The sequence below is a fragment of the Catharus ustulatus genome, chromosome 2 (assembly GCF_009819885.2).
Source record: "Catharus ustulatus isolate bCatUst1 chromosome 2, bCatUst1.pri.v2, whole genome shotgun sequence".
NCBI classification, from domain to species: Eukaryota; Metazoa; Chordata; class Aves; order Passeriformes; family Turdidae; genus Catharus; species Catharus ustulatus.
In genome coordinates, this window is record NC_046222.1 from 121362081 (window position 1) to 121386762 (window position 24682).

Below are 24682 nucleotides of genomic sequence, written 5' to 3' on the forward strand. Positions count from 1 at the left end.
GGCTGGATCCTGTTGCGGCGCCGCTGGCGCTGCTGGGATGGGGAGGGGAGGGAAGGGAAGGGGGGGGCGGCGGCGGCTCCGCGGCGCAGCCGGGCTGTGGCTCGCAGGCAGCCGCACCAGCAGCAGCCGCAGCAACCGCGGGGGTCGCGGCCGGGAGCCTCGAGATGCCGAAGAGGAAGGTGAAGGCGGGCGGCAGCGAGCGGAGCCGGCGGGCGGGGGCGTGAGGGGAGCGGGCTGGGCGGGAAGCGGCCGCGCTGTGGCGGGGGGTACCGGGGCCGGCGCTTTCCCCTTGGGCCGGGTGGCTCGGCGGGCTGGGGGTGCGGGGAGCTCGGGGAGGGGGGGCTCGGCGGGACTGGCGGTCCGGGAGGGGCGGTGAGAGGCGGTGGGAGGCCGGTCCCGCCCCGGCCGCTGACGCGCCGTGTGTGTTGCAGGTGACGGTGGCGGACGGGGACGCCCCCGAGGAGGTAAGGAGCGGGCAGGGCGGCGGGACAGGCGGGGCTGCCCCCGGCCCGCCCGCCCCTCACGCCCTTCTCTCCCTCTCTCCCTGTGTCTGTGTGTCCCTGCCCGCAGCCCAAGCGGCGATCGGCGCGGCTCTCCGCGGTAAGTACCGAGCGACGGGGCCCTCCCGGGATCCCTCACCCGAGGGCTGGATCCCCCCCTGACTTGTTCTCTCTCCTCAGAAACCCGCGCCTGCCAAAGCCGAGCCCAAACCCAAAAAGTTGCCGGCAAAGGTGAGACTGAATTAATTGGAAGATGGGAGGGAGAGGAGGTGGTGCTTGCGGGCATCCCGCACAGTGTCCTCGGTGCAGCGTGCTGGAATGGTTTTATTCCTTGTGGTTTGGCTGAAGTGTTGTTTTAATGTGCTTTGCCAGTGTTTACAGGTACATTCCATCGCTCTGTGTGTAGATCCTTGTTAAGCTCCAGGCATTGCATGAAAGCGTGGGCACAGATCCATGCGTGTTGCATTGTGGTTTGGTGTTGGGTGGAACTGCTTGTCTGTCACAGCCACTATGCGTTAGGACATCAGGAGGAATTTCTTCACAGAAAAGCTGGTCAGGCATTGGAAAAGCTGCCCAAGGAGGTGGTGAACTCACCATCCCTGGAGGTGTCCAAGGATAGCCTGGATGCTGTTTGACTGCTCTGGTTGCCCAATTGAAGTTGGACTGGAGTATCTTGGAGGACTTTTCCAAACGGAATGATTCAGTGATTCTGTGCATGGTGTGTTTCATCTCTGTAGCAAGAGCAGATAAAATACACCTACTCATGTTTTAAAGCAGTGTGGTAGAACAGGGAAAAGAAATGTATTAGCCACTTAAAAACCACATGAGCTTCCATTCATGTGGTCAAGCTTCCAGGTGTTTGTGCAAGAAAGTGGGTTTGTGTGATCTTTGAATTTTTCAGCTTTCACAGTGCAATTAAGTGAGGTGTAAAATTCTTTGTTTTTTTGGAGAACAAAAAATGGCCTTGTGTCTGTTGGCTTGCTGCTGTTTCTGTTAAGTGTTCCTTTGGCAGCAGAAGCTTTGTTTTGTGGTGTAGCGATTAAGAATTTTGGGGTGACCTCATTATGGCCTTTCAGTACCTGAAGGGAGGGTAAGAAAGATGGAGAGAGACAATTCCCAAGGGATGGAGTGACAGGACACAGGGAATGGTTTCAAACTGCCAGAGGGCAGGGTGGGGTATTGGGCAGGAATTGATCCCTGAAGGGTGGGAAGGGGCTGGGCTGGAATTCCCAGAGAACTCCCTGTGGCTGCTCCTGGATCCCTGGAATGTTCAGTTCCAGGCTGGACATTGGGGCTGGAGCAGCCTGGGACAGTGGGAGATGTTGGGGGTTGGATGAGATGATCTTTGAGATCCCTCTCAACCCAAACTGTTCTGTGATTCAGTGAAAGATTTTTTTATTTGATTTATCAAAAAGCACCTTTTTTGCATCAACTTTGTCAGTTTTTAAAACATTCCTCATGGTATTTTTTCCAGTTGTGAGAAGTTTGCTCATTATGAAGTTACTTGATGGGCTTTAAAAATAAATATTAATGAAGAAAAATAGATTTTGGCAAAGTATAGAAGTCAGTGTATCGCAATTACGTAATTTTGAAATATTTTGTAAGTGGTTGATCAAGGGTTGTTGGTAGCTTAGCAAATCCACCTTGGTTTTCTGTGCTTTTTATTATTTTCAGTGTTTGCCTAGAAGGTCATAACAATTGACTTATTGGAACTGCATTTCATTGTAGGATAAATCTGAGGACAAGAAAGCTCCATCCAAGGGGAAGAAGGGGCCTAAAGGAAAACAGACAGAAGAGACAAACCAAGAGCAGACAAAGGACAATCTGCCTGCAGAGAATGGGGAAGCTAAAACTGAGGAGGTGAAGTTTGAAGGGCTGGGCTTGGGTTTTGCTGTTACTGAGTTGGTTTTGGTTTTTTTGCTACAAAAGCTTCTTGACTAATGAAGCATTCTTTTTCTTGGGCCTGGAAAGAGTCTTGAGTGAAAACCCAGAGTTGATTTGAGCAAAGTTGAGGTGGCATTGACAGGCACTGCTGGGAGAAGGGACAGGTTGGTGTAGGGACAAAATAGAACAATTAATGAGTTGTTGTTGCTGGAGAAGTGATTGTGCCAGGTGAGTCTTGGCTGCACCACAGTGGCTCTGAACTTTTTGGAGTCATTGCTCAGGTCACTTAGAGCATCCTCCACTCTGGATCATATCCCTGGAATGCAGGCATAAGTTAGTTACAGATTTAGGACAAGATCTGCAGGAAAAGCAATCCTCTTACCGGGCAGGTGGGTGAAACACAAGTGTGGTAACAGGCCTAGAGCTGGTGTCAGGTTTCTGTGACACTGAATGTCCCCTCATTTTCAGGAGTTCAGTGGATTTGATTGTAGGCAGATGATGGGGTTTGGTGGGCAAGGAAGGTACAGGAGGGTACTTCAGTGAACAGGAGGATTTACTCTGAGGTAGTAGTTTGTCATTTGCAAGCTTGCAGTGTGAAAAAGTTGTGCGATAACTCAGAGTTCTTCAGCTGACTCAATTTTTGGCATTATTGCAGCTTTTTAATTCATGCTTGTATTATTTCAGCAGCTGAGCCAAATTTGGTGGCATTCCTTTCTGGGGTCCCTTTAGTTCACTGGTGCAGAGATTAAATAAATTTACAAGGAATGGATCATGACTTGGTCACACCATCCAAAATTCCAGGTGTAATTTTGTACCAGAGTCTAGAAAAGGCAGAGTCTGTCCTGTTGGATGTTTGTTAAGAATTAAAACAGAATTAAGATTTGAAGAATGTTTTAAGTGTGGCACTAAAATTTAAGGCATGAAGTGTTACTTCATATGTTTTCTAAACACCTCATATGTGATTGCAGCTGTGTAAAAGCTCAAGTTTCTTCTGTCATGAAGACAGTAATCCAATTAAAATCCTTTGCAGTGTGTTTTGTAACAAATCAACATCCTGAAATCCATCCTGGTGGATCCAGGGAGCCTTTCTGTGACAGCTTGGTTTAGCAGGTCATGACCCAAGAGAAATCTGCAGGAACATGTCAGGGTTATTGTGTCCTTTCGTGCATTAAAACCACTTCAGACTAATCTGAGCCACTAAAAACTTCCTGCACTGAAGTGTTCTGCTTTTTATTTTTCCTTTCCAGACCCCAGCACCTGATGCAGCTGCAGAGAAAGAAGTGAAGTCTGAGTGACACCTGCTCCTACATCTGTAACTGGTGGTCCTTAAACCTTTCTTCTTGTACAATTCAGAGGAATATTTTTATCAACTATTTTGTAAATGCAAGTTTTTTAGTAGTTCTAGAAAACACGTTTTTAAAAAGGAGAGAATCCCGACTCAACCCATTTTTTTACATATTTAGATAAGTGTAAATGCTTTTTTTAAGTGGTAAAATCATGTACTGGTTGTCTTTTTTTTATGAAACCAGAAATTAACTGTGTTAATTGAGGAGAGGGCGTTCCACAGACTCCAAGGGACAGTTTTCTATCCTATAAAATGAAGCATAACACAGATCAGACTTTGGAATTCGTAATGATGTGTTGAGAATGTCTTAACATTTTAGTTATTTATCTTTCTCTATGGTTGTACCATCAGTAGAATTGCTTATCTAATAAAACTGCTCCCTAGTGGTGGATTTATTGCTGAGTGATGTATATCAGTGACAAAGTTATTTTTGGTAGTTGCAGCTTTGTTTTTTTCCAACAACTTTGTAGCTGTGATGCAAAAGATTGGAAACTTTTATTTTGTATCTTTAAATACTGTCTTAAGTAAAAGATGAGACTTGTTATGTCAATATTTGAGATACTGGAACTTCACATCTAGTTTTTAAGAACAGCTTGTCTACAAAGATTGAGTGAAAAATATTTGAAATAGTGCTAGGGAAAAAAACAGTTAGTTTTTAGATTTAAAAAAAGGCTCTGTGAATAAAAACAATTGTAAAATTGTTGATAGTGTTTGTGATCACCAAACAAAAGCCAAATAAATCTTGATTATGAAAGGATGTTTCCATAGCTCCTGAATTGACTGTGAACTCACAATCCCAGTGCTGTGGTTTGGATTTTTAACTGTGTCCTTCAGAGTGTTAAAATGGAACTTTTAAAGAGAGGGGTGGCAGTTCAGGGAGTGGAGAATTGCAGTGTTAATCCAAACTTGCAGTTTGAAAGCTGAGAGCTTTGTGCTGCTGCTGTTTGCTTTAGAAAAGTCAATAATAGGAAGCATCAGATGCCAGCCAGACAACTGTCACCTTGTGCTGGGAGGAGCCAAGATCAAACAGCAACGTTTGTTCTCTGTTGTTTTTTCTCCCTCTTGCCCCAGAATTGTTCATGCTCTTAGAACCTGCAAGCCCAGTACCTTCCTGTAGGTTTTTAGTGCCTTTTTCAAATTGTTGCAGTTATTTCTAAAATAACCCACTTTAGTTTCACTTCTAACTTGCTTTCATTTCAGGAAGAATTTTACCATTTTTACCTCTTCAATACTTGAGCAATCTTTAACTTTTCTGTAGGAAGTCTCCCAACCTTAGCCACAACCTGCTCCTGTTCCATTCCATCACAGGTGTGTTCCTCACAGAGCACACCTGGCTTTGGCTTCAAATTCTTGGATACTTCAAAACTGGAAATTGATGCCACTTTTCTAAGTAATTTCCCCCAACACCCCCTTCCAGGTACCAGACCTGTTTAATTTAATAGTTACATGATCTAGCTCCATGATATTATTTACTCTCTGGTTTTGGCAAGTTCAACCCACCAGATAAATAAGTTATAAACTTGCAGGTAAATCCCCCAAAATAGCCACTTACCCCTGTTTTTACAGAATGGCTATTTTTCAAGTGTTTTGGGTCAATGGTGCTGTGATCCTGTGGACTTTCATTATCTCCCTCACATCTCAGTATTATTACTCTGTCCTATGTGCTATCAGATTTATTTGTTCTTCAGCTAAAACTGGAGTGAGAGCTGATGCAGATTTGCATCCAATGGAGCACAATCTGATTCAAAATACAACAGCAGAACAAAACTTGTTTCTTTAGAGATACTGCCTGCTACTAGTTGTTTGGGTTAAGGGAATGATACATAAAAATAATTTATTTCAAGGTTCTAAAAGTGCATTTCAAGGTACCAGAGGTGGGGAATGAAATAGGGAAAGAAGACGTTGGATTTAAAATGTAATGCAAGTACAGACATTGCTGTTTTTATCAGCATCCAGACTGGGCAGGGCTGGGAAAAAAATTTTGAGAAAGGAAAAAAAAAAATAAAAAAAGATAAAGAATGGTTTGGGTTGGAAGGAACCTGAAAGATCATCCAGTGCCACCCCAGCCATGGCAGGGACACCTCCCACTGTCCCAGGCTGCTCCAACCTGGAACTGAACATTCCAGGGATCCAGGGGCAGCCACAGCTGCTCTGGCAATTCCATCCCAGCCCCTCCCAGGGAACAATTCCTAATTCCCAAGATCCCATCCAACCCCACAGTGAAGCCATTCCCTGTGTGCTGTCCCTGCAGCCCTTGGGAATTGTCTCTCTCCAGGTTTCCTGCAGCTCCTTCAGGCCCTGCAAGGCCACCCTGAGCTCAGCCCAAAGCTTCTCCTGTGCAGGCTGAACAATCCCAGCTGTGCCAGCCTTTCCTCCCAGCAGAGCTGCTCCAGCCCTCTGCTCATCCTGGGGCTCCTCTGGTCCAGGTCCTGGCTCCCAAAATCTTGTCTCCAGGAGCCAGGCTTAAGGTGGCACAGGAATGGGGGCAGAGTCGCTTTTTTTTTTGGATCATCGATGCTCCCAACATGGGACACACCGGGCACCACGCGGGGCAATGTACTTTGAATCACGTTATCACAAAATTATTTCGCTTGGGAAACACCTCTGAGATCATCGAGTCCAACCTTTGACTGATCAGCACCTCGTCAACGACCAGAGCACGAGGCCTTCAACACCTCCCTGGGCAGCACATTCCGATGTTCAATCACCCTTTCAGCGGAACAATTCTCCCGCTGAGCCTCCCCTGGCCCAGCCTGAGGCCATTCCCTGTTCCTGGAGCAGAGCCCGACCCCCCTCCCTGCCCCTCCTGGCAGGGAGTCACAAGGTCCCCCCTGAGCCTCCTTTTCTCCAGGCTGAGCCCCTTCCCAGCTCCCTCAGCCCCTCCTGGGGCTCCAGCTCCGTTCCTTTCTCGATATCCTCCCGGCAGCGAGGGGCCCAGAACCGGACACGGCACTGGAGGAAAGGCCTTGGCCTGGCGGCACACGGCGTCCGCTCCGCCACCGCATCGCCCCCTGGAACCGGCTCCCGGTGCCTCGCCGCGGCTCCCCGGGAGGGCTGTCCCGGGCTAGGAAGGGCGAGGCAGCGGCGGCAGCACCGCAGCAGCCGGGGGCGATCGGAGCCGCTCGGAGCCGCCGCCTCTCCCCCGCCGCCCTCAGCCCCGCCCCCGGTGCGCGTCACCGCCGCCTTCCTCGCGCGATCCTTCCGCGCCTCCTCCTCCTCCCCTCCTCCTCCTCACCGGGCGCCTTCCCCGCCATCCCCCCTGCCGCCCGCCCGGCCACTCTCCGCGTACATTCCCCGCAGCCACACGCCTTCACCGCTGTTCCCCCGGCGCGCCCGGAGCGCCCGGTATTGCGGGCACTATTTTGCGCCGCCCCCCCGCGGGCGCTCCCGGCGGAGGTGTCGGCGGCGGCGCCGTGGCGGGTGGTGCGGCAGCGATGGCGGCGGCGCCGCCGAGGCTGCGCTGAGGGGGGAGAGGGAGGGAGGGAGCGCTGAGGGGAGCGGGGGGGCGGCCGTGAGGGGAGGGAGGAAGGGGAGGGGAGGCGCTGACAGCGCCGTGCCGAGCCGGGCCCGCCGCCCTCAGCCCGCCATGGCCGAGCCTGCGGCCTCTTCCAGCTCCGGCGCGTCGCTGCCGCTCATTGAATCAGGTAACACCGCGGGCCGGGGTGAGGAGGTGCCGCCGGTGCCGCCATCTTCCTGCCCCCCCCTCAGGATGGGTCACGGCCGCCCCCCGGCTCATCCCCCGTGTCTCTTGCCGTGTCTCTTTCAGAGCTTTACTTCCTCATCGCCCGGTTCCTGAGCACCGGGCCCTGCAGGAGAGCGCTGAAGGTGAGTCCGGGCTCACCGCGCCGCGGGGACCCCGCTGTGCCCGCAGAGCCTCGGGGGGACGCGGGAGCAGCCGCGACCCCCGCTCCGGGGGAGCCACATCGTGGCTTGTCCCTGACTCTGTGTTTTTCCCCTTCCCTCTGCAGGTGCTGGTGCAGGAGCTGGAGCAGCACCAGGTCTGTGTGGGCTCTGATGAAATCTTGCTGTAGTCAAAAGTTTCCTTTGCAAGTCATTCAAGTTTCTGCCGCTGTCTCAACTTTTCCCCCCTCAACACACATTGTTTTGGATGTGGTCTGTAATCCCTCCTTTCCCCTTAACCGCTCACGTTTTTTTTGTTTTTTCTTTATCTAGTTGCTTCCTAAAAGGTTGGATTGGCAAGGAAATGAGCATTATAGAAGTTATGAAGAATTGGTGAGACTTTTCTCTTTAAAAAAAACCCTTTTATTTACAGTGATAACATTGATGTTAGACCCTCTTCCTTTAAGATTAGGCCCAAATCTTCACCTTCCAGTACCACGCTGGCTCTGAACACTGGATTTACTTTAAAAAGGGCCTTTAATTTCTTTACATCAGCCTAACAAAAACACAAGCGGTGGTTTAAATTGAGGATATTGTTTACATAGCAGAGGTGGAGCTTGGCGTTGTGCAGTGGTACATGCCGCTGCCTACATGCAGGCAGGAGCCAATCTACAGCGAGCTTTCATTTCGGAGTTTCAGGCCCCAGGTTGTGAGGCACGTTGTGATTTGTCGGTATTTATTTTCTGGTTGGTTTCTTTCAGCCCCCTCCAACAGATTAGGAAATGAAATCGCTGCTCAGAAACCGAGGGTTGGCAGTTGTGGTGCCTGTGAATGTGCTCATATCCTGGCTTCTTGCTGGTCGTGGCTTTGTTTCTAAAGTGATGGAAAGATGGGGGTGATCTCTCCACAAAATGTGCTTTCTGCCCTTCCACGGCTGGTGTGGTGTGTTCTGAATTGTTTTTACAGAGCTCTGTTTTGGGGCTTAATTTTGCTGCTTCTCAAGTGGCAAAGAGTTTGAACGGCAGGGAGTGATGGCCTGGTGGTGCCTGCCCTGCCCAGTGTGGTTTTTATCTTACTTCATTGTATTTGAGAGTGTTTCCTTGAAAGAGGTGTTTGTCCCTGCTTTTTTTCTCACCTAGGCTTCAAGCATCCCAGGTTAATTGACTGATTGTTGCAATGAACTCCCTCTTGTGAAGCACTTAAAGATCTCAGGATCATATTTGCATAGAGAAGGAATGAAATGCTGTTTAAAACATTTTCTTAATAATTTAAGTATTGCTTGAAATGATAAGTTTGATTCCATTTCCTCTACTTCTCATTTTGGTCAGTAGAACAAGGAACGTTTTAGATCAATTTTTTTTAAGTCACTAAGAAGCCTGGCCTTGCTAAACAGGAATATTTTCAAACTCTGACTTGAATTTAGGCAAGATGAAAGTAGGGTTAAGCTTAAAAAGAATTGTTGGGAGTTTTTTTGTTGCTTTGCTATTGGTTTCATACCCCATTTCTTCTGACAAGAAGCAGAGTGTTGGAGATCCCATGTGTGTATTTTTCTGATTTCAGGGCTACTTTTTAACTGATTATTCTGCATGTACAATTGTCAAACTAATTCTTTAACATGTGCTGCTTCTGCCTCTTTTTTCCTGTATAATTTAAAGGAAATCTCTGCACAGGGTGTAGTACTGTGTCAGAATATCTAAATTAATCTTCTCAGGGTTTTAGTTTCTGCTTTTTGAGGGGCTCTGAGAACCTCTTGTCCCACTGATCTCACTCTGAATTTGCAGAGACCACAGACAAATGCAGTCATGTGGTACAATTATTTCTATTCCACCTTGCTCAGCATGGACTGGCAAATCTTTAAAATAACTGTTCCTTCCAAAATCTCAGCTAAACTACTTCAGAAAGAAACGAATTGCAAGGTTTTGTATGCAAGGGTTGCATTTAGAAAATATACTTATAGCTGATGACATGCAAACAAAAAGGGTTTTAGTGTTTGGCAGAAAGCACGCTGACCTTTCTGTCCTGAATGCTGTGGCTGGTACTGCTCTCTACCAGTGCAAGAGTCAAAATTGATAAAGAAATGATGTCAAACTGCATTTTGTAATCTTGGGGCTACCAGATACATTTCTTGTAATCAACCTTGAGCATCTGATGGGCTGATTTGCTTGGGCAGATTTGCCTGTGGGGTGATGGGAACTGTTTTACTGATGTTATCACCTCCCACCCACCCTGCCAGGAATACAACCTGTGCCCCACAAGCTTTATACCTGGATTTTATTATTAAAAACAAGTGCAAGGCTGTGATTTAAACTGTGCCTTCTGAATGCTCAGTGTGCATTTGGGCAACTTTCTGGCAGCGTGTGGTATTTTTATTCGCACTGCTGTGACGAGCTCAGCCCTGTTGGGACACTTTGCTCATCCCAGTTCAACCATTCAGCCAAGGGAACAGCATCAGCAGCACGAGCTCGTTCTGCCTGTGTTCTCAGCCACCTGGGCAACAGGCCACATACCTGAGCTGGTGTGGCCCTGAGCCTCTCCTGAATGGATTGGCTGGGAATTCTCTGGCTGCTACTGTGGCTGCTGGGGCTGACTGGTTTGTTCGTGGACAGGTCACACTGGAGGATCCCAGCTGCTTCAGACCTCCCCAGCAGTTTCAATTTATGATTCTGATGGTTTGTTCTACTCAAGGCTGTTTAAACTCTTACTTTGTGACTTTAATTTCTGCAGTTTTCTTGGTAAGATAAAGGATTTTTTAGATTGATCTCCTAGAAAGAAAAGGGGGGAAAAAAATAATCAAACCCCGCACACATCTGTTCTTGTCTGAGACATCTGAGTGTGTGTGGGGGTGTATTTTTTTTTAGGTTGCTTGATGCAGATAGTGTGGGATCATTCCTGAATGTAGGGATGACTGGTTTGATCCTTTGGTTTAAGGAAATAGGGCAGACTTAGGCTGTGTAGTACTGGTTCTTCAAGGAAACTGTTTCCAGAGAGATTGTACTCAAACCTGCTGGTCTGCAGTTCCAGCTGCATAAATTTTGGTGCTTGATTGCAGCCACATTCTCTGTGATCTTGAGTTAGGAGGGTTGGAATTTTATTTCTTATTTTTAATACTAATAATAGGGTGTATTGGGCACAGACACTTAGTGTAGGGTGCCTCACAAGTGGGTGCCACAGGGGTGATTCCTGTAAACGTCCAGTAATAAAATACTGATGTGCAGTGGTAACTTTACTCCAGTTATTTTTACTACAGCTCTCCCTAGCTTGCAGAGTACCCACTGAATTTACTAGATCAGAGCTTAACAGAACTGATTATTGAAAAACTGAATATATCTGTGTGTATCAATGCTTTTAGATTCATCTGTTCTGGGTGTACCATCCTTACTTTAAAACCTTGAATTTCTGTCAGGTGCTGTCCAACAAACATGTGGCTCCAGATCATTTATTACAAATTTGCAAACGTATTGGCCCTATCCTGGATAAGGAGATCCCACCCAGCATTTCCAGAGTGAATTCCTTACTTGGGGCAGGGAGGCAGTCCTTGCTAAGGACAGCAAAAGGTAGGATGTGTTCTTTGTTTGAAATAAGGATGTGGAGGATGTGCTCTTTGTTTGTGTGATTCATTGGCATGTGTACACAGTTGGGATTTGGGGAATAGTGTGAGTAAGGAAGGCAGAACTCACACTTTGGAAATGACCTCTGGGAATCCCAGCATGGTTTGGTTTGGAAGGGACCTTGAAGCTCACCTTCCACTGTCCCAGTGACCAACCTTGGACATTTGCAGGGATCCAGGGGCAGCCACAGCTGCTCTGGGCACCCTGTGCCTGCCCACCCTCCCAGGGAACAATTGTTTTCCTAACATCCCATCTAAACCTGTCCTCCTTCAGCCTCAGGCAATTCCTTGTCCTTTCACTCCAAGCCTTTGTGAGAAATTCCTCTCCAGCTTTCTTGTAAATCCCCTTTAGTTACTGAAAGGTTCTTGAGATCATCTCATTAAATAACTTCATATTACTAAGTACCCATTACATTCTTATATAAGTATTCAGGAAGATGTTAAGAATCAGTTGAAATTTTAGTTTTGTGTTGTGAGCTGCAGGGGTACAGTCGTTTAGGAATAATTTCAAAGTTTGGTGGTTGGTTGTTTTGTTTTTATGTCCTTCTGTTACTATTAAGTGGATTTTTCTGTTTAACTCTTCACTGTTTGTGAGAAGTTTTTTGGTGGGTTCAGTGCTGGGTTTGAGGCCATTCTAGATGGGCTCTTTGCTGTGTTTTGGAACTGCAGCTCTCTTGGCGTTTTTAACAAATACTTATGATGAACTTCAACTGTTTTTGCAGATTGCAGGAACACAGTTTGGAAGGGCTCTGCATTTGCTGCTCTCCATCGAGGCAGACCCCCTGAAATGCCTGTGAATTATGGCACCCCACCAAACCTTGGTAAGCTCCTCTCATCTCTCCCCACTGCTACTGAGCACATCCAAAACACTGGTTTTATACACAGAAAAAATTGCAGCTACCACAAAACATGACTTTATGAAATCTGACAGTAATTTCTAGTAGCTTTTAAATATTAATGACAATTGAATAAACCCAAGTTTTAGACCAGACATGTTTGAATTGTGATGTTATTCACTGTGTTCTAGTGGAGGTGCATCGAGCAAAGCAATTAACTGGCTATGCCAAGTTCAGCACATCATTCCCAGGAAGTATGTATCAGCATGTCAAGATGCACAGGAGGATCCTTGGCCACCTCTCTTCTGTATATTGTGTTGCATTTGACAGGACTGGACACAGAATATTTACTGTAAGTTGATGAATGTAGTTTTAGATGGTACAAAATGGGCGTTGTGCTGCAACTCCTGGAGATAAATATCAGTGCTGCCTTGCTGTGCTTAAGTGGAACAATTTGCTGTACTTAAAGGTTAGAAGCATGTCAGAAGTTGTCCTTAATGAATGTTTCTCTCTAGGGCTCAGATGACTGTCTGGTGAAGATCTGGTCCACTCACAATGGCAGATTATTTGCCACCTTACGAGGACATTCAGCAGAGATTTCTGACATGGCTGTGAACTATGAGAACACCATGATTGCAGCTGGGAGCTGTGACAAGATGATCAGAGTGTGGTGCCTGAGGACTTGTGCACCAGTTGCTGTCCTCCATGGGCACACAGGGTCCATTACCTCGTTGCAGGTATGGGGCTCTTGGAGTGTTTATGCATATTAAAAACTGAAATTATTTCTCTGTGGCTGCCTATGGGAGTAGTGAAATCTGAATGTGTAAATATTCATGGCAAAACTAAGTCAAATCACAGGATAAACCTGCTTAAAACAAGTCAATTCCTTGTCTCCCTGGAATTCCTAAGTATTTAACTGAAGATAATTAACTGAAGGAATTCTTTTTCACTTAAAGATCACTACCTGTAGTGCTTGAGTTGTTGGAACAAAAGAGAATTTCTGGGAAATATCATGTCCTGTTGTCTCTTACTGGAGACATGATTTGCTATTTTGTGTGAATGTGTTCTGATCCATTATATATTATTCCTACAACTTTTGGGATGTGGGTATTTGTTTTAATCTCAAAAATAGGAATTATTTCAGAAGAACAAAATTGTGATGTGTGTATTTAAATTTGAAGGTGGTTTGATACATTATGTGCTCCTGGTGGTCCTTTGGATTCAGTGTGGCTTTGGCCTTTAATTCCTCAATTAACAAAAGAATTAGTAGCTCATTACCCAGCTTTGGGGTGTTTTCCAGTGAGACTGACAGCTTGTCTTGAGGGGTGAAGAGTGGCTTGTGGAGCTCAGTACAAATAAATAATTTTGTTTTTTTCTCAAAAATGCTGCTTCAGAGAGCAGTCTTCATATCTGCACTTTCTGTGGTGTTCATTGCAATTTTAGTTCAGTTGGTTTTTACTGCCTAAATACTTATGGTCCTTTTTTTTTGTAGTGTGTGGATTTTTAAATTTAAGCTCTCTTAATATCATATTTTGCAATATGTATAATTTATGACTTTCCAATGTTAGTAATTGATGGTTTAAATAGTAGTAATTAATTAGTTTAAATAAGTTGTGTCTGTAAAGTTTTCTTAAGGGTTGCTCTGTGCATAGCAGTAAATCCATTTCTTAAAGAACTATTTCTGAGGAATTCCTATAAAATTACATCTGATGCTAAGTTACACATGCTCTATTTAATTATCTTTTAAACTACACCTGTCTATTCAAACTTCTCTTTTTTCAGTCTGCTGTGCTCATTATTTCATTCATTGACAGGATTTTCAGTGAATGGCTGTGGTCAGTGAGCACATCAAACCCAAACCACTGAAGGAATTGGGTTTGTTTAACACAGTAATTGAAACACAGACCACAAACCTATCTTAAAGTAGGGGAGGTATTACTTTGTAAACACTAAAATTGAGTTACCAACAACTACTCCAGCAGTTTAAGGTGAAAAATCCAAAATAAATCAAACTTTTACGTTAACTTCTTGAGAAGTTCATGGACAATTGTTAAATCTCTGTTTGTGTGTGTGATTTTGCTTTCCTCTCTGTAGTTCAGTCCCATGGTGAAAGGCTCCCTGAGGTACATGGTCTCCACTGGGGCAGATGGAACTGTTTGCTTTTGGCAGTGGGATGCAGATTCCATGAAATTCAAGTATGTGAATGGTTTGCTGATTAACCTTTTATGCCATCCTGGGCTTGAGTAGAATAAGTGAGGTGCTTTTTACTCCACTGGGGTTTTGTGGTTATAAAAATGCTGTGCAAGTCATGTATTCTATAGTTATTTTAAAGCACTACCAACTATATCCTTTACAAATTAATGGTGTTCCATTGACTTGGGAGATTAGTTGGGAAATACATTAATTTCTTTCTTCACTAAAAATACAAATGTAGAACAACAGAAATGGCTGGAAATGTTGGAAAGTATAATAAAAGTTGTTGTTGGTGGTGATTTTCCAACAGTCCTGTAGTTTTAGGATGTTTCTTACAGCTTGCATGCAGGATATGATATGTATGTTCAGGATAGTTTGAAGTGCTCAATATGTGATTTCTCTTTGCACCCAAAAAAAAGTTAATTGCTACCAAAAAGAGCTCTAGAATGATCAGTGTGTGCCTGGTGTTGTACCACATCATGGTATGAAATAATCCATGATTGAAATGTTGCTAGAAGCCAAGTTTTGGGTGGTGTGACCTATTTCAAACTTTTTTTTTTAAAGCACCAAGCCAGTGAAGTTCACAGAGAAACCCAGACCAGGTGTTCAGATGCTTTGTTCTTCCTTCAGTGTGGGTAAGTCACGTGTAGTTCAGCTTTGTGAGTTCTTCTTTCCTCTCTTGATTGTGACAGCTTGAAAATGGAAAAAAAACCCTGCAGTTGTGAGTAAATAATTGCACAGATGTGCACTGTTAGCTGTGACATAATTAAATCATGGGACTTCCCTTAGCTAACAGTGAGACTGTTGAAGACATTGGTGATTTCACAGCAACAAAAGTCACCTAATGTCTGTTTGCTTCTATCCATCTATACTGGATTTTTAATTTTTATTTAATCCTCTCATGCAATGTCAAGGATTGGTAAAATGGGTTTTCTGACATCCCACCAGAAGTGGAAATGCTCCTGCCAGCAGGAGCTCCTGATGCAGTGCAGGGATGCTCATAAAGATCTTCCTCTCTTGAGGATGCAGAGATGGATCTTTAGTGTGCTTCACCCCTGGCCTGTAGTTTTCTTTCACTCAGTTCATGTGAATTCCAGAAATAAAAAGCAAACTGAAGTGTAGCTTGTTAACATTGTCAGGATAGAGCCCTGGCTTGTGCTGGGAGGGTGTTTTTGACATTTTGCTTGATTTGGTTTGGTTTTTATTGACAGCACTTAAAGGCAGCTCTTGGGATTTTTCCCACCACAGCTAAATACTGGTGTGCTTACACTGGTGCTTGTCTGGTTTACTCCCATTTCAACCTCATTTTGATGCAGTTCACTTGCACAAATGAGACACAGATTAAAATGAGAGTCATCTACATAATTCTGATTATCCAGAGCCATATTCCCCACCATTGAAGGCTTCTCTGTGTAATTTAATCTTAAAAATTCCACTACTGCCCTAATGATGTATATGAAAATCTTTGTAACACTAATTTGTTTTTACTATGGCTGAGAACATTTCTGGGGCAAGAAAGGGATTTCCTTCCACATATGTGTGTCAGTGGAAGAGCATAAAAAATGTGTCATTCTTCAAATAGTTGTGGGGTTTTTTTATTTAAACCAGGCCTTTGAGAAATGGTGCTGACCTGTTTTAATTTCTTCCACAGCAGGTTAATTATTGCTTGATTTTTACAGGTGGTATGTTTTTAGCAACTGGCAGCACTGACCACGTCATCAGGATGTATTTTTTTGGCTCTGAAACACCTGAGAAAATAGCTGAATTGGAAAGCCATGCTGTAAGTAATTAGTTAATTAGTCATTAGCAGCATTGAAGTCACAAGGTGATTTTATGAGTGGGTTTTTAACATGCTCTTAATTAATTTTGCTTGCATTAATGTTTCCTGCACTACAAAACCTGATTTAATTTTGTTGCATTGATAAGGTTTGATCAGTACTTATTTTTGATGCAAGGGAAACTTTTCTGAGTGTGGTATCTACTTTTTCCTGCAGTTTTTATTGTGGTAAAAATAAATTATTATTTATTTTTTTAAGGAAAATGTATGTAGGAGTAGGAGCAACAGATTCCTCACCTTTGTAGCTGATGTATCTATAGTATTGAAAATATATTTAAATACAATTTAGTTGTCAGCCAGATTATTTAATCTGTTAATCCTTCATGTTTAATTCAGACAGTTTTTAAAAGATGCATTTTAATACATTAATGGTTAGCAAATTTTGGGAAGTGTCTGAACTTGATTTGCCTTGCAGTTAAAACCCTTAGAAATTACACAACTTTGTTTTTTTTCATTATAGCAGATTTTACTAAACTCAGAATTGTCAAAAAACATATTTCCTGTTTGAAAAATAAGATTTCTAACAAACTCTACTTTTGCTTACAGGACAAAGTTGACAGCATTCAGTTTTCTAATGGTGGGGACAGGTATGTTGAAAGATGCTGAAATATGGACAGAAAAACAATAATTTTGAAATTAGGAATCTATTACTGGATGTTCCCAGTAAGAAAAATTTACTTATCTAGAACCCAGAAGAGAAATTTTGGACTGATGCAGGAGCATAATTCAGCTTCAGCTGTTCCAGCTTTCTGTTGATCTGTGTTAGATAATTTTTGTCGTGGCTGAGGTTTTTTACCACTTTTTAATGTACCCAATGTGTTAGTGGCCTCATAAATCTCCTTTTCTCCTCCTTTCCTTTCAATTTCACTGAGTATTCTATAGGAAATAGCAAAAATGCAGTGAAAAAGGTCAAAAATAAATTATAACCTTTTCATCTAAATCGTTCTTCAGTATCTGAAAATCTGCAATTACTTAAAATACATTAAAGTCCTGTACTGAGGATGAGTTGAGGATGTATTTGTGAATTGAATTAAACTTTAGAACTTGCTTCTCTGTTCTTCATGTTTTGACAACTTCATTCAGTTTTCCAGTCCAGAAAAACTTTCCTGGTTTTCTGGAAAGAAACTTAATGAAAAGAATTCTCTTGAATACAAATTGAAGATTTCACTTCTGTCAGTCTTCCACTGCAACATTTATGTTGTGGTGGTGTGTAAAACTGTAAACATACTTGGAAGGAAGTGTTTTGGAAGAGAAATGAATGAATTTTTGATCCCTGTGCAGGTTCATAAGCGGCAGCAGGGATGGGACAGCTCGGATCTGGCGTTTCGAGCAAGCAGAGTGGAGGAGCATTTTGTTGGATATGTCTGATAGACTGCTGGGGTAGGTGAACTGTTCATCCCTTGCTTTCTTTTGTGTGAATTCAGAAAGATTGAAAAACTCAATGACTCAAATGTGAGAGTGAGAGCAACATTCTGGTCAAATTCTGTGTCTTAAGAGGATGTGAATTGACTGTTCTCGTGTTGTAATAATTGCTGAATTTGTCTCTGTACTTTCATATATTCCAAAGTGTTCATAAAACTCTCAGATGTACTGTGTACCAAATTAATTTTATTGCCTCTTCTCAGGGAAAAAAGTGAACAGAAAGAATCTACCTTCTCTGTCTGGGTTTCAGTCTGACACCTGGTGTGTCACGGGAGAAATATTTTTAGATTAGTAAAAATAAAGTAGGTGGTGACCTATTTGCAGGAGAGGTTATGACATGGAGTAGGTGGCTTTGCTTTCAGCTTCCAAAAAGTGAGTCCATGAAATGTTGGGGGCACTCAGTCTGAATAATGTTATTAGAGATAAAAATCAGGGTATTATGTGGTGTTGGGTAGACCTGAAGGGAGAATGATTTAGCTCAGTAAGGTTCCACAGACACCAAACAAATTATTTGTAGGTGATTAAATGAGATTTTAATTAAATGATTTGTAGTTGGTTAAATGAAAAGCCAAACCCTGGGCACACAATTTGACTGGAGGGTGATTTTGGGATTTTCCTATGATGAGAAAGACCATGAAAGAAACCTGATTTTAGTTACTAATATTTGAGATTTGACTGTGGCTGTGTAGTTGAGAGTCTTTGTAAGAGAGGCCTCTGCTTGAAGTGGAATAAAGATAATCCCACATGAAGGTGTTTCAAAGAAAACTTATTCCTTTGACTAAAAGGGTGAGGGGCAGTGTTAGAGTATCCTCTAAATGTATTTTGGGGAGGGAATTAGGAAATGGATTGAGGTTAAAACCAAATGCTATCTTTACTGTATTTCTGTTTGGACTCATGAAAAAATGCTTAGCTAATGTAGAGATTGGCTTGGGAATCAGTTTCTTGGAAAAGCTGACTGTGAAAAGTCCAAAATTTGAAAGGATTTATGGTAGGATTCTAATTGTAGAGGAGCCAAGATTCCATGGAAAAGGAAAGCCTTTTTGCCTTGCCTCTCAGATGGGAAAGAGATTATCAAGTCCTTTAAAATTTCAAAATCCAGATTTGCTTTAAATGAAAGGTTTTGCGGACAAAACTTTCAACCCAAATTTAATTCTTCACTTCTGTTGTCTGATTATTTACACAGGAAAACAACTTTTTTGTATTTTGATTTAGAAATTGACTAATTAAAATATAAAATACATTTCTGACCTGTTTGACTTTTTAAAATAGTGACACTTGTGCAGAAGAAGACAAATTCATGAAGCCTAAAGTAACCATGATAGCTTGGAACCAGAATGACAACTACGTTGTTACGGCTGTGAACAATCACCTACTCAAAGTTTGGAATTCCAGTACAGGGCAGTTGCTCCATGACTTGGTGGTATGGAATTTTCTTTACTTTTGCAAGATTTTCCTGTAATTTCAGTGACATGTGCATGCTGAATTTATGATTAGAGCTGATTAGTCTTGGAAGCTCTGTATGGGTGGTACAGCAAGTGTGGTGTTGCTTGGAATTATTTTAACCAAAATTTACTGCTTCCTCCTGCTTAGAACTTTCTCCATAAGTAAAAGAACAAATAAATGTGGAATAAATCAAATTTTTGTGCAGTAACTTGCCCATTGAATAATCCACCACCCTTTGGCAAAAGCTTTGTATTTACTTGAATCTTGAAAATTTTTACTTTTTGAATGTTCAAATCTTTGTGGCTGCCTGGGGTTTAATTTCCCAGAGATGACAGCACAGGCTTTGGGTTCTGCTGTGAATATCCTGCTGATGTGGATTTTCCTTGTTTCCCTGTGATGTGCAATTGGAAACTGCAGGGCCATGCAGATGAGGTGTTTGTCTTGGAGACCCATCCCTTTGATTGCAGGATAATGCTGTCTGCAGGTCATGATGGCAACATCTTCATATGGGACATCACCAAAGGCACCAAAACAAAGCATTATTTTAACATGGTAAGAGCTGCTTTAAACACCTTTTGTTCTCAGCAGTGTGTTCACTACCAGCTTAAGGAGTTGCCACCAGCACTCACACACACCCCTGCATCTTTAGGAAAAAAACAAATAACCAAACGGAAAAACCTTAACCAGCAACATTTATTAATTATTTTTTTCCTTAGAATTTCCTGATTATTGTAGATTTTCTGCTCTTTGCTGCTGAAGATCATTGTGCACTTCATTCATATTAATTAATTTAGGTGAGGTGCCATCTAAGAGGCTCTGTTTTAGGCCATTGTTTCAAGACACTTGTGGACAGATACTTGTATTTTCCACAGTCTTAAAAATTATAATATCCATTGGCACAGTGCTTGAGGGCTCCATTTGCCAGCTCATCATTAACACTTTAATTAGATTATTTTTTGTGAGACTTGAGATTCTGCTCTAATGTTCATATAAATGTTTTATCCTTTTTTTACCTGGTCAGTCAACAGCAAAGAGCTTTTTTATTTTTAAGTTGTTAAATTCTCTGGGTTTGTCTAGAAAGTTGTTTAACAAGACCAATCTATATTAGCTCCAGTTAATTTCAGGTAGTGTACTGACAGCTAAAAAGCCTCAGAAAAACACGTTTCATTCTTTATTGTATTCTCTGAACAGTAACTTTTCAAACCCTCTAGTGCATCTTTTAGAATTGATTCAGGACTTAAGTTCAAAGGGAAAAGAAATTTACTGAAGTAACAAAATTATTTGTGCCTTAAGGGAGGTACTTAGAGACATGCATGATGGCTTTTGATAGAGCAATTAATTTTTGATGCTTATGGTTTACTCTGGAAAAATGGTCACATAATCTTGAATTTTTTTTCCTGCAATGCAGATTGAAGGCCAGGGACATGGAGCTGTTTTTGACTGTAAATTTTCCCCAGATGGGCAGCATTTTGCATGCACAGATTCTCATGGACATCTGCTGATATTTGGCTTTGGCTGTAGCAGGCCTTATGAAAAGGTAAGTTCAACTTTTTGTCAGGTTCTGTATTGAGTTTCAACTGAAATTACATTAATTAAATTAAAAGTTCATATGTAAAAAATAATTTGTGTGGTTAGAGGATCTAAATATATTGGATTCCTTGATGTTTCTAAGTTTTCTTGCTTATATGATCCTGGCACAGCAGGAAAAAACCAATGTCTTAACATTCCCATGGGAGTAACTCCCAAGAATGTTCTGGAATACATTTTCATCTTGGAGGCTGCTAATTCGTGTTAATTGTTCAACCTCAAAAATGCTCTCTTTCTAATTTCTGCTGGTTTATCTTGCAGTTCTTTAGGCCTTTCCTCACTCAAGCCCAAATTCACTGTAGTTGATTAAATTAAGCAAAAGTTAATTATTGATCCAATGCTGTGGATTTTGAAATGCTAGTAAAATGTGAGTAGGATAAATGTCTGAATTTATCCTATCCTAAATTTGTGAAATTGTCAGCCTGCTTCCTTTCTGTTTTGATAAATACACATTTTTTCTTTTCTTCACTTCCCCCCTGTGTTTTTCAGGTTGTAATGCTAGTTCCATGTGTGTCATTTTAAAGAATTATTTTTTCCTTGCTCTACATTCTCAGCTGAAAGTGAAACTTTTTCCCCATCATCTTTCCCATCAGTGCTGGAAGCAAACATTCTAACTGTGATCTAATAGTTATGTAACCATTGTCCTTCAGCCTCATGGACTCAGCAGACTTTCAATTGTATAAAGAAACTTCAGGTGGATTTAGATTAAGAAAGAAATCATGATTAGGAAAACTTTACTGAGAGCTGATGTTGAGCTTTAGCCAAAGATTTCCTTGCAAGGAAATTCAGAGGACACTCACAAGTTGGACTTGGTGATCCTTGTGGATCCCTCCAACTCTGAATATTCTGATTCTAATAATTGTCAGGGGAAAATGCAGAATGAGAGAGAAATATTTTTCAATGTAAAACAGTACTTTTGCATCAAGTTACCTCAGCTTCTTGTTTCTTGAAATAATTTTGTTGCCTGCAAAAGCACTAATGAAAGTCACAGTACTGCAACACCCATCCAGGTTAACTGAAGTTACACATAAATCTGCTAATTGGGAACTTGCCCTTTCTTTTACCTTTAAGTAGATGTTAGAGACTTTACTGCTTGTTCTTTGTTCTTTAGTATATTCTTTTTTTCAAATTGCTAACAAAAAATTTCCTTTTAGATTCCTGATCAAATGTTCTTCCACACTGACTATCGGCCGCTGATCCGAGACTCCAACAACTACGTGCTGGATGAGCAGACTCAGCAGGCCCCTCACCTCATGCCCCCTCCCTTCTTAGTGGATGTGGATGGAAACCCTCATCCCACAAAATATCAAAGATTGGTGCCAGGAAGAGAGAATTGTGCAGATGAGCATTTGATTCCTCAGCTTGGATATGTAGCAACAAGTAAGAATATCACTAAAGCTCTACATTCAGAAGTAGTTATGTCCTGGTTCCTAAGGGGACATCAGCAATTTAAAAATGCTGGTTTTTCACTTGATATTTTGTATTTATGTTCACTAAAGGTTCTACAGTGAATACATTTAAACAAGCAAAAAAAATTCAGTTATTCAAATGGATGTTGCAGTTCTTTTCTGTGGGCAGTGATGTTCACAAACCGTTTGATTATACCTTCCATAAATGTCTTACTTGGAATAAATGATTGGAATAACTTCATTCATTTGCTCTGTTTTACACTTGCAAGGTGATGGAGAAGTTGTTGAGCAGGTGATTGGCCAGCAGACAGTTGACCAGGATGAGCCAGGCTTGGAGCCCAGCATTCTGGATGGGATGATCAGACAGCTACAGCTGGAGCAGGATCAGAGAACTGGAGCTGATCAAGAATCTGCTCCAAGTGGCCCCCAAAACGGGGAGGGAACACCCAGGAGAGGTTAGGACTGCTTAAAAATTTTTCAGTATTTGTTCTGTCTCCGTTTTTATTGTGCTGTGTGTAATACTGAAACAGGTTTTAACTTCAGTGTAGTTTTGGGGACTGAGATTCTTTTAACATTGTGGTACCTGGTTATTTGTAGTCATTAAAACACTGCTGCTCCTGTGATTAAATTACAAAGCCTTTCACTTTAAAAGGAAATTAATCTAGAAGGAAATTCACTTTCAAAGGAAAGAAGAGGTAATTAATAACGTGCAAAATAGAATTTTTTGCAAATGTTTGCCAATATTAAGTTATTTTTCCATTCCTTTTTGCAAAGTATTGTGCCATTATTCAAAGTGGTTTCCCCTGTCCCTTCTTTGCAGTTTTAAACAAGACTTCCAAAGCTGTGTCTTTGTAGTTATAATTATGTACTTATATGATATAGATGAAAAAATATGTATTTTCTTCTGTGATTATATATTTAATTATAGGTGTTCAGCTCTAGGAAAAGTACCTTTTAGAGCCTCACTGGTCTCAGAACTATGTGAAATAGTTCAGAAGAACCCTTCTGTCACACCACAGTTCCTGTCACTGAGGTGTTGGGGAAACCACTGACATGTGGCACTCAGTGCTCTGGTCTGGTTGACAAGGTGGCCATTGGTCAAATGCTGGATCTTGGAGGTCTTTTTCAGCCTAAATGACTCTGATTCTGTGAAAATAGTAGCAGAAATGACCATTTAGAAAGTCCTTTGTGTAATCTCTCTGTTTTCTACAATTAATATCCCCCGAAGGCTACAAGTTACATACTCCAAGATAAAAATACAGCCATTATTCTTTTTTTTAACCTTGTAGCAAGAAGCTACAATCTTCCCTCTCCCTGCAGCACGGCAGAAACATTTTGCTTTGTGTGTTTCAGCTTTCAGAAGGCCGAGTTTGGACATCCAGTCCCCTCCCAACATCGGGCTGCGGCGCAGCGGGCAGGTGGAGGGCGTGCGGCAGATGCACCAGAACGCCCCGCGCAGCCAGATGGCCACCGAGAGGGACCTGCAGGCCTGGAGGCGCAGGGTGGTGGTGCCTGAGATCCCCCCCAGCTTGCTCAGGTCTGTCAGCAGCCTGCAGGTGGTGCTTGGAGAGGCCAGACACAGTGTCGTGGTTTTGAAAGCAAAATCAGTGAGAGACTCCTGGTCAGAAATATAATTTAATAGGTAAAAAGAGAAAAGGAAAATACATGCAGTAGTACAAAAGAAAAAGTACTGCCAGAGTCAGAACACAACCTGACACCCTGCTAGTTGGGGTGGTGGTAGCAGTCCAGTTCAATGGTGGCTGTAGTCTTCTTGGAGTGACAGAAGTGGCTCTGTTGAAGCAGTGTCCTGTAGAAGGGTGCAGCTTTCCTCCGGAATCCAGTGGAACAAGGTTGCCTTGGTGTTCCAAATCTCAGTTTTTATCTAGGTAGGAAATACTTGGCTTCTCTCCTGGGGTGGAGCATCTCCCAATGGGATGATGGAATTTTATCAGTCATGCAGTGGGACTCAATGGCCGTGAACAGAAGATACCTCCTGGAGGAAGGATGGCTTGTGGGAAAGAGAACATTGCCCCCTGTGGTTTTAACAACTTGCCCATTAGCAGAGGATATCTCCCACAGAGATAAGAATCACTGCCCCACCTGGCTTCAGCAGATGGTGACAGAATACAGACTTTTGGGCACATCTTTACATTGTAACCTAGGACACAGAGAATGAAGTGGATATTTATTAAAAGGCCTTCAGAGGATCACCTTGGGCTGTGCAGGAGCCTGGCAGAGGCTGCACCCAGGATGGACAATATCATGAATTTTTCAGACAGATACAAGTTTGGTCTGTTTGCATATCAGAGATTAATTGGCCCAATTATAGCTTCAGGTAATGAAGTCATCCCCCTGGTTCCCTTGGTTTGCTTCTCCCCCCCCAGTTTTATTTATACTTTTCAGGACCTGAGGCAGCTGGTATGACCTTGGTTTCCAGGCCCAGAAGGATTGTTTAGTCTGACCAAAATGTGGAGAGAACTAACTAGCATTCTATATAGAGTTCAGAGTTATACAATTATGCAGTACAGAATCTGAAAAATATAAAAACTACAACTTAAGACAGCACTAGGGACAACACAGCAGCTTGCTTTGTCTAAATGGAGTGCTGATGGAATAGTTCAGCATTGTGGGTAGATGTGTTAAAAGCTCATAATTGTAAGGTCCATTCAATGAGAAGAAAGGGAAGTTGTCCAGTTGAATGGTTCTCCCCTATTTCAATATTTTAAGTCATCTCTAGGCCAGCTAGGTCACCTAGATTCTTGTTTTCTCCAAAATAAAA

The 24682-nt window shown here is 42.6% G+C and overlaps 2 protein-coding genes across 2 annotated transcripts in view; both read left to right on the top strand.

The window, feature by feature from the left end:
* The first annotated feature begins 67 nt into the window (after window positions 1-67).
* Window positions 68-4486, top strand: HMGN1 (high mobility group nucleosome binding domain 1). Its single transcript, XM_033053477.1, has 6 exons — window positions 68-179; window positions 432-464; window positions 571-600; window positions 681-731; window positions 2229-2360; window positions 3632-4486. The coding sequence occupies exons 1-6, from the start codon at window positions 165-167 to the stop codon at window positions 3677-3679; spliced, it is 309 nt and encodes a 102-aa protein (XP_032909368.1). The 5' UTR covers window positions 68-164; the 3' UTR covers window positions 3680-4486.
* A 2802-nt stretch (window positions 4487-7288) lies between these two features.
* The window catches only part of BRWD1 (bromodomain and WD repeat domain containing 1), a 42787-nt gene continuing 25393 nt past the window's right edge, over window positions 7289-24682 (top strand). Inside the window, exons 1-19 of the mRNA XM_033052122.1 lie at window positions 7289-7373; window positions 7496-7554; window positions 7698-7727; window positions 7903-7962; window positions 10973-11123; window positions 11899-11997; window positions 12204-12364; window positions 12528-12749; window positions 14107-14207; window positions 14770-14840; window positions 15885-15985; window positions 16589-16629; window positions 17324-17422; window positions 18734-18884; window positions 19325-19459; window positions 20316-20444; window positions 21649-21874; window positions 22173-22358; window positions 23257-23440. Coding sequence (XP_032908013.1) covers window positions 7316-7373; window positions 7496-7554; window positions 7698-7727; window positions 7903-7962; window positions 10973-11123; window positions 11899-11997; window positions 12204-12364; window positions 12528-12749; window positions 14107-14207; window positions 14770-14840; window positions 15885-15985; window positions 16589-16629; window positions 17324-17422; window positions 18734-18884; window positions 19325-19459; window positions 20316-20444; window positions 21649-21874; window positions 22173-22358; window positions 23257-23440 — 2264 coding nt within the window. The 5' untranslated portion in view covers window positions 7289-7315. The remainder of the gene's footprint in view (window positions 7374-7495; window positions 7555-7697; window positions 7728-7902; window positions 7963-10972; window positions 11124-11898; window positions 11998-12203; window positions 12365-12527; window positions 12750-14106; window positions 14208-14769; window positions 14841-15884; window positions 15986-16588; window positions 16630-17323; window positions 17423-18733; window positions 18885-19324; window positions 19460-20315; window positions 20445-21648; window positions 21875-22172; window positions 22359-23256; window positions 23441-24682) is intronic.

Excerpts from the sequence above, each read along its gene's own strand:
- HMGN1 (XM_033053477.1), top strand. Across the intron at positions 465-570 it reads ACGGGGACGCCCCCGAGGAG|CCCAAGCGGCGATCGGCGCG; the intron begins GTAAGGAGCGGG and ends CCCTGCCCGCAG. Across the intron at positions 2,361-3,631 it reads GGGAAGCTAAAACTGAGGAG|ACCCCAGCACCTGATGCAGC; the intron begins GTGAAGTTTGAA and ends TTTCCTTTCCAG.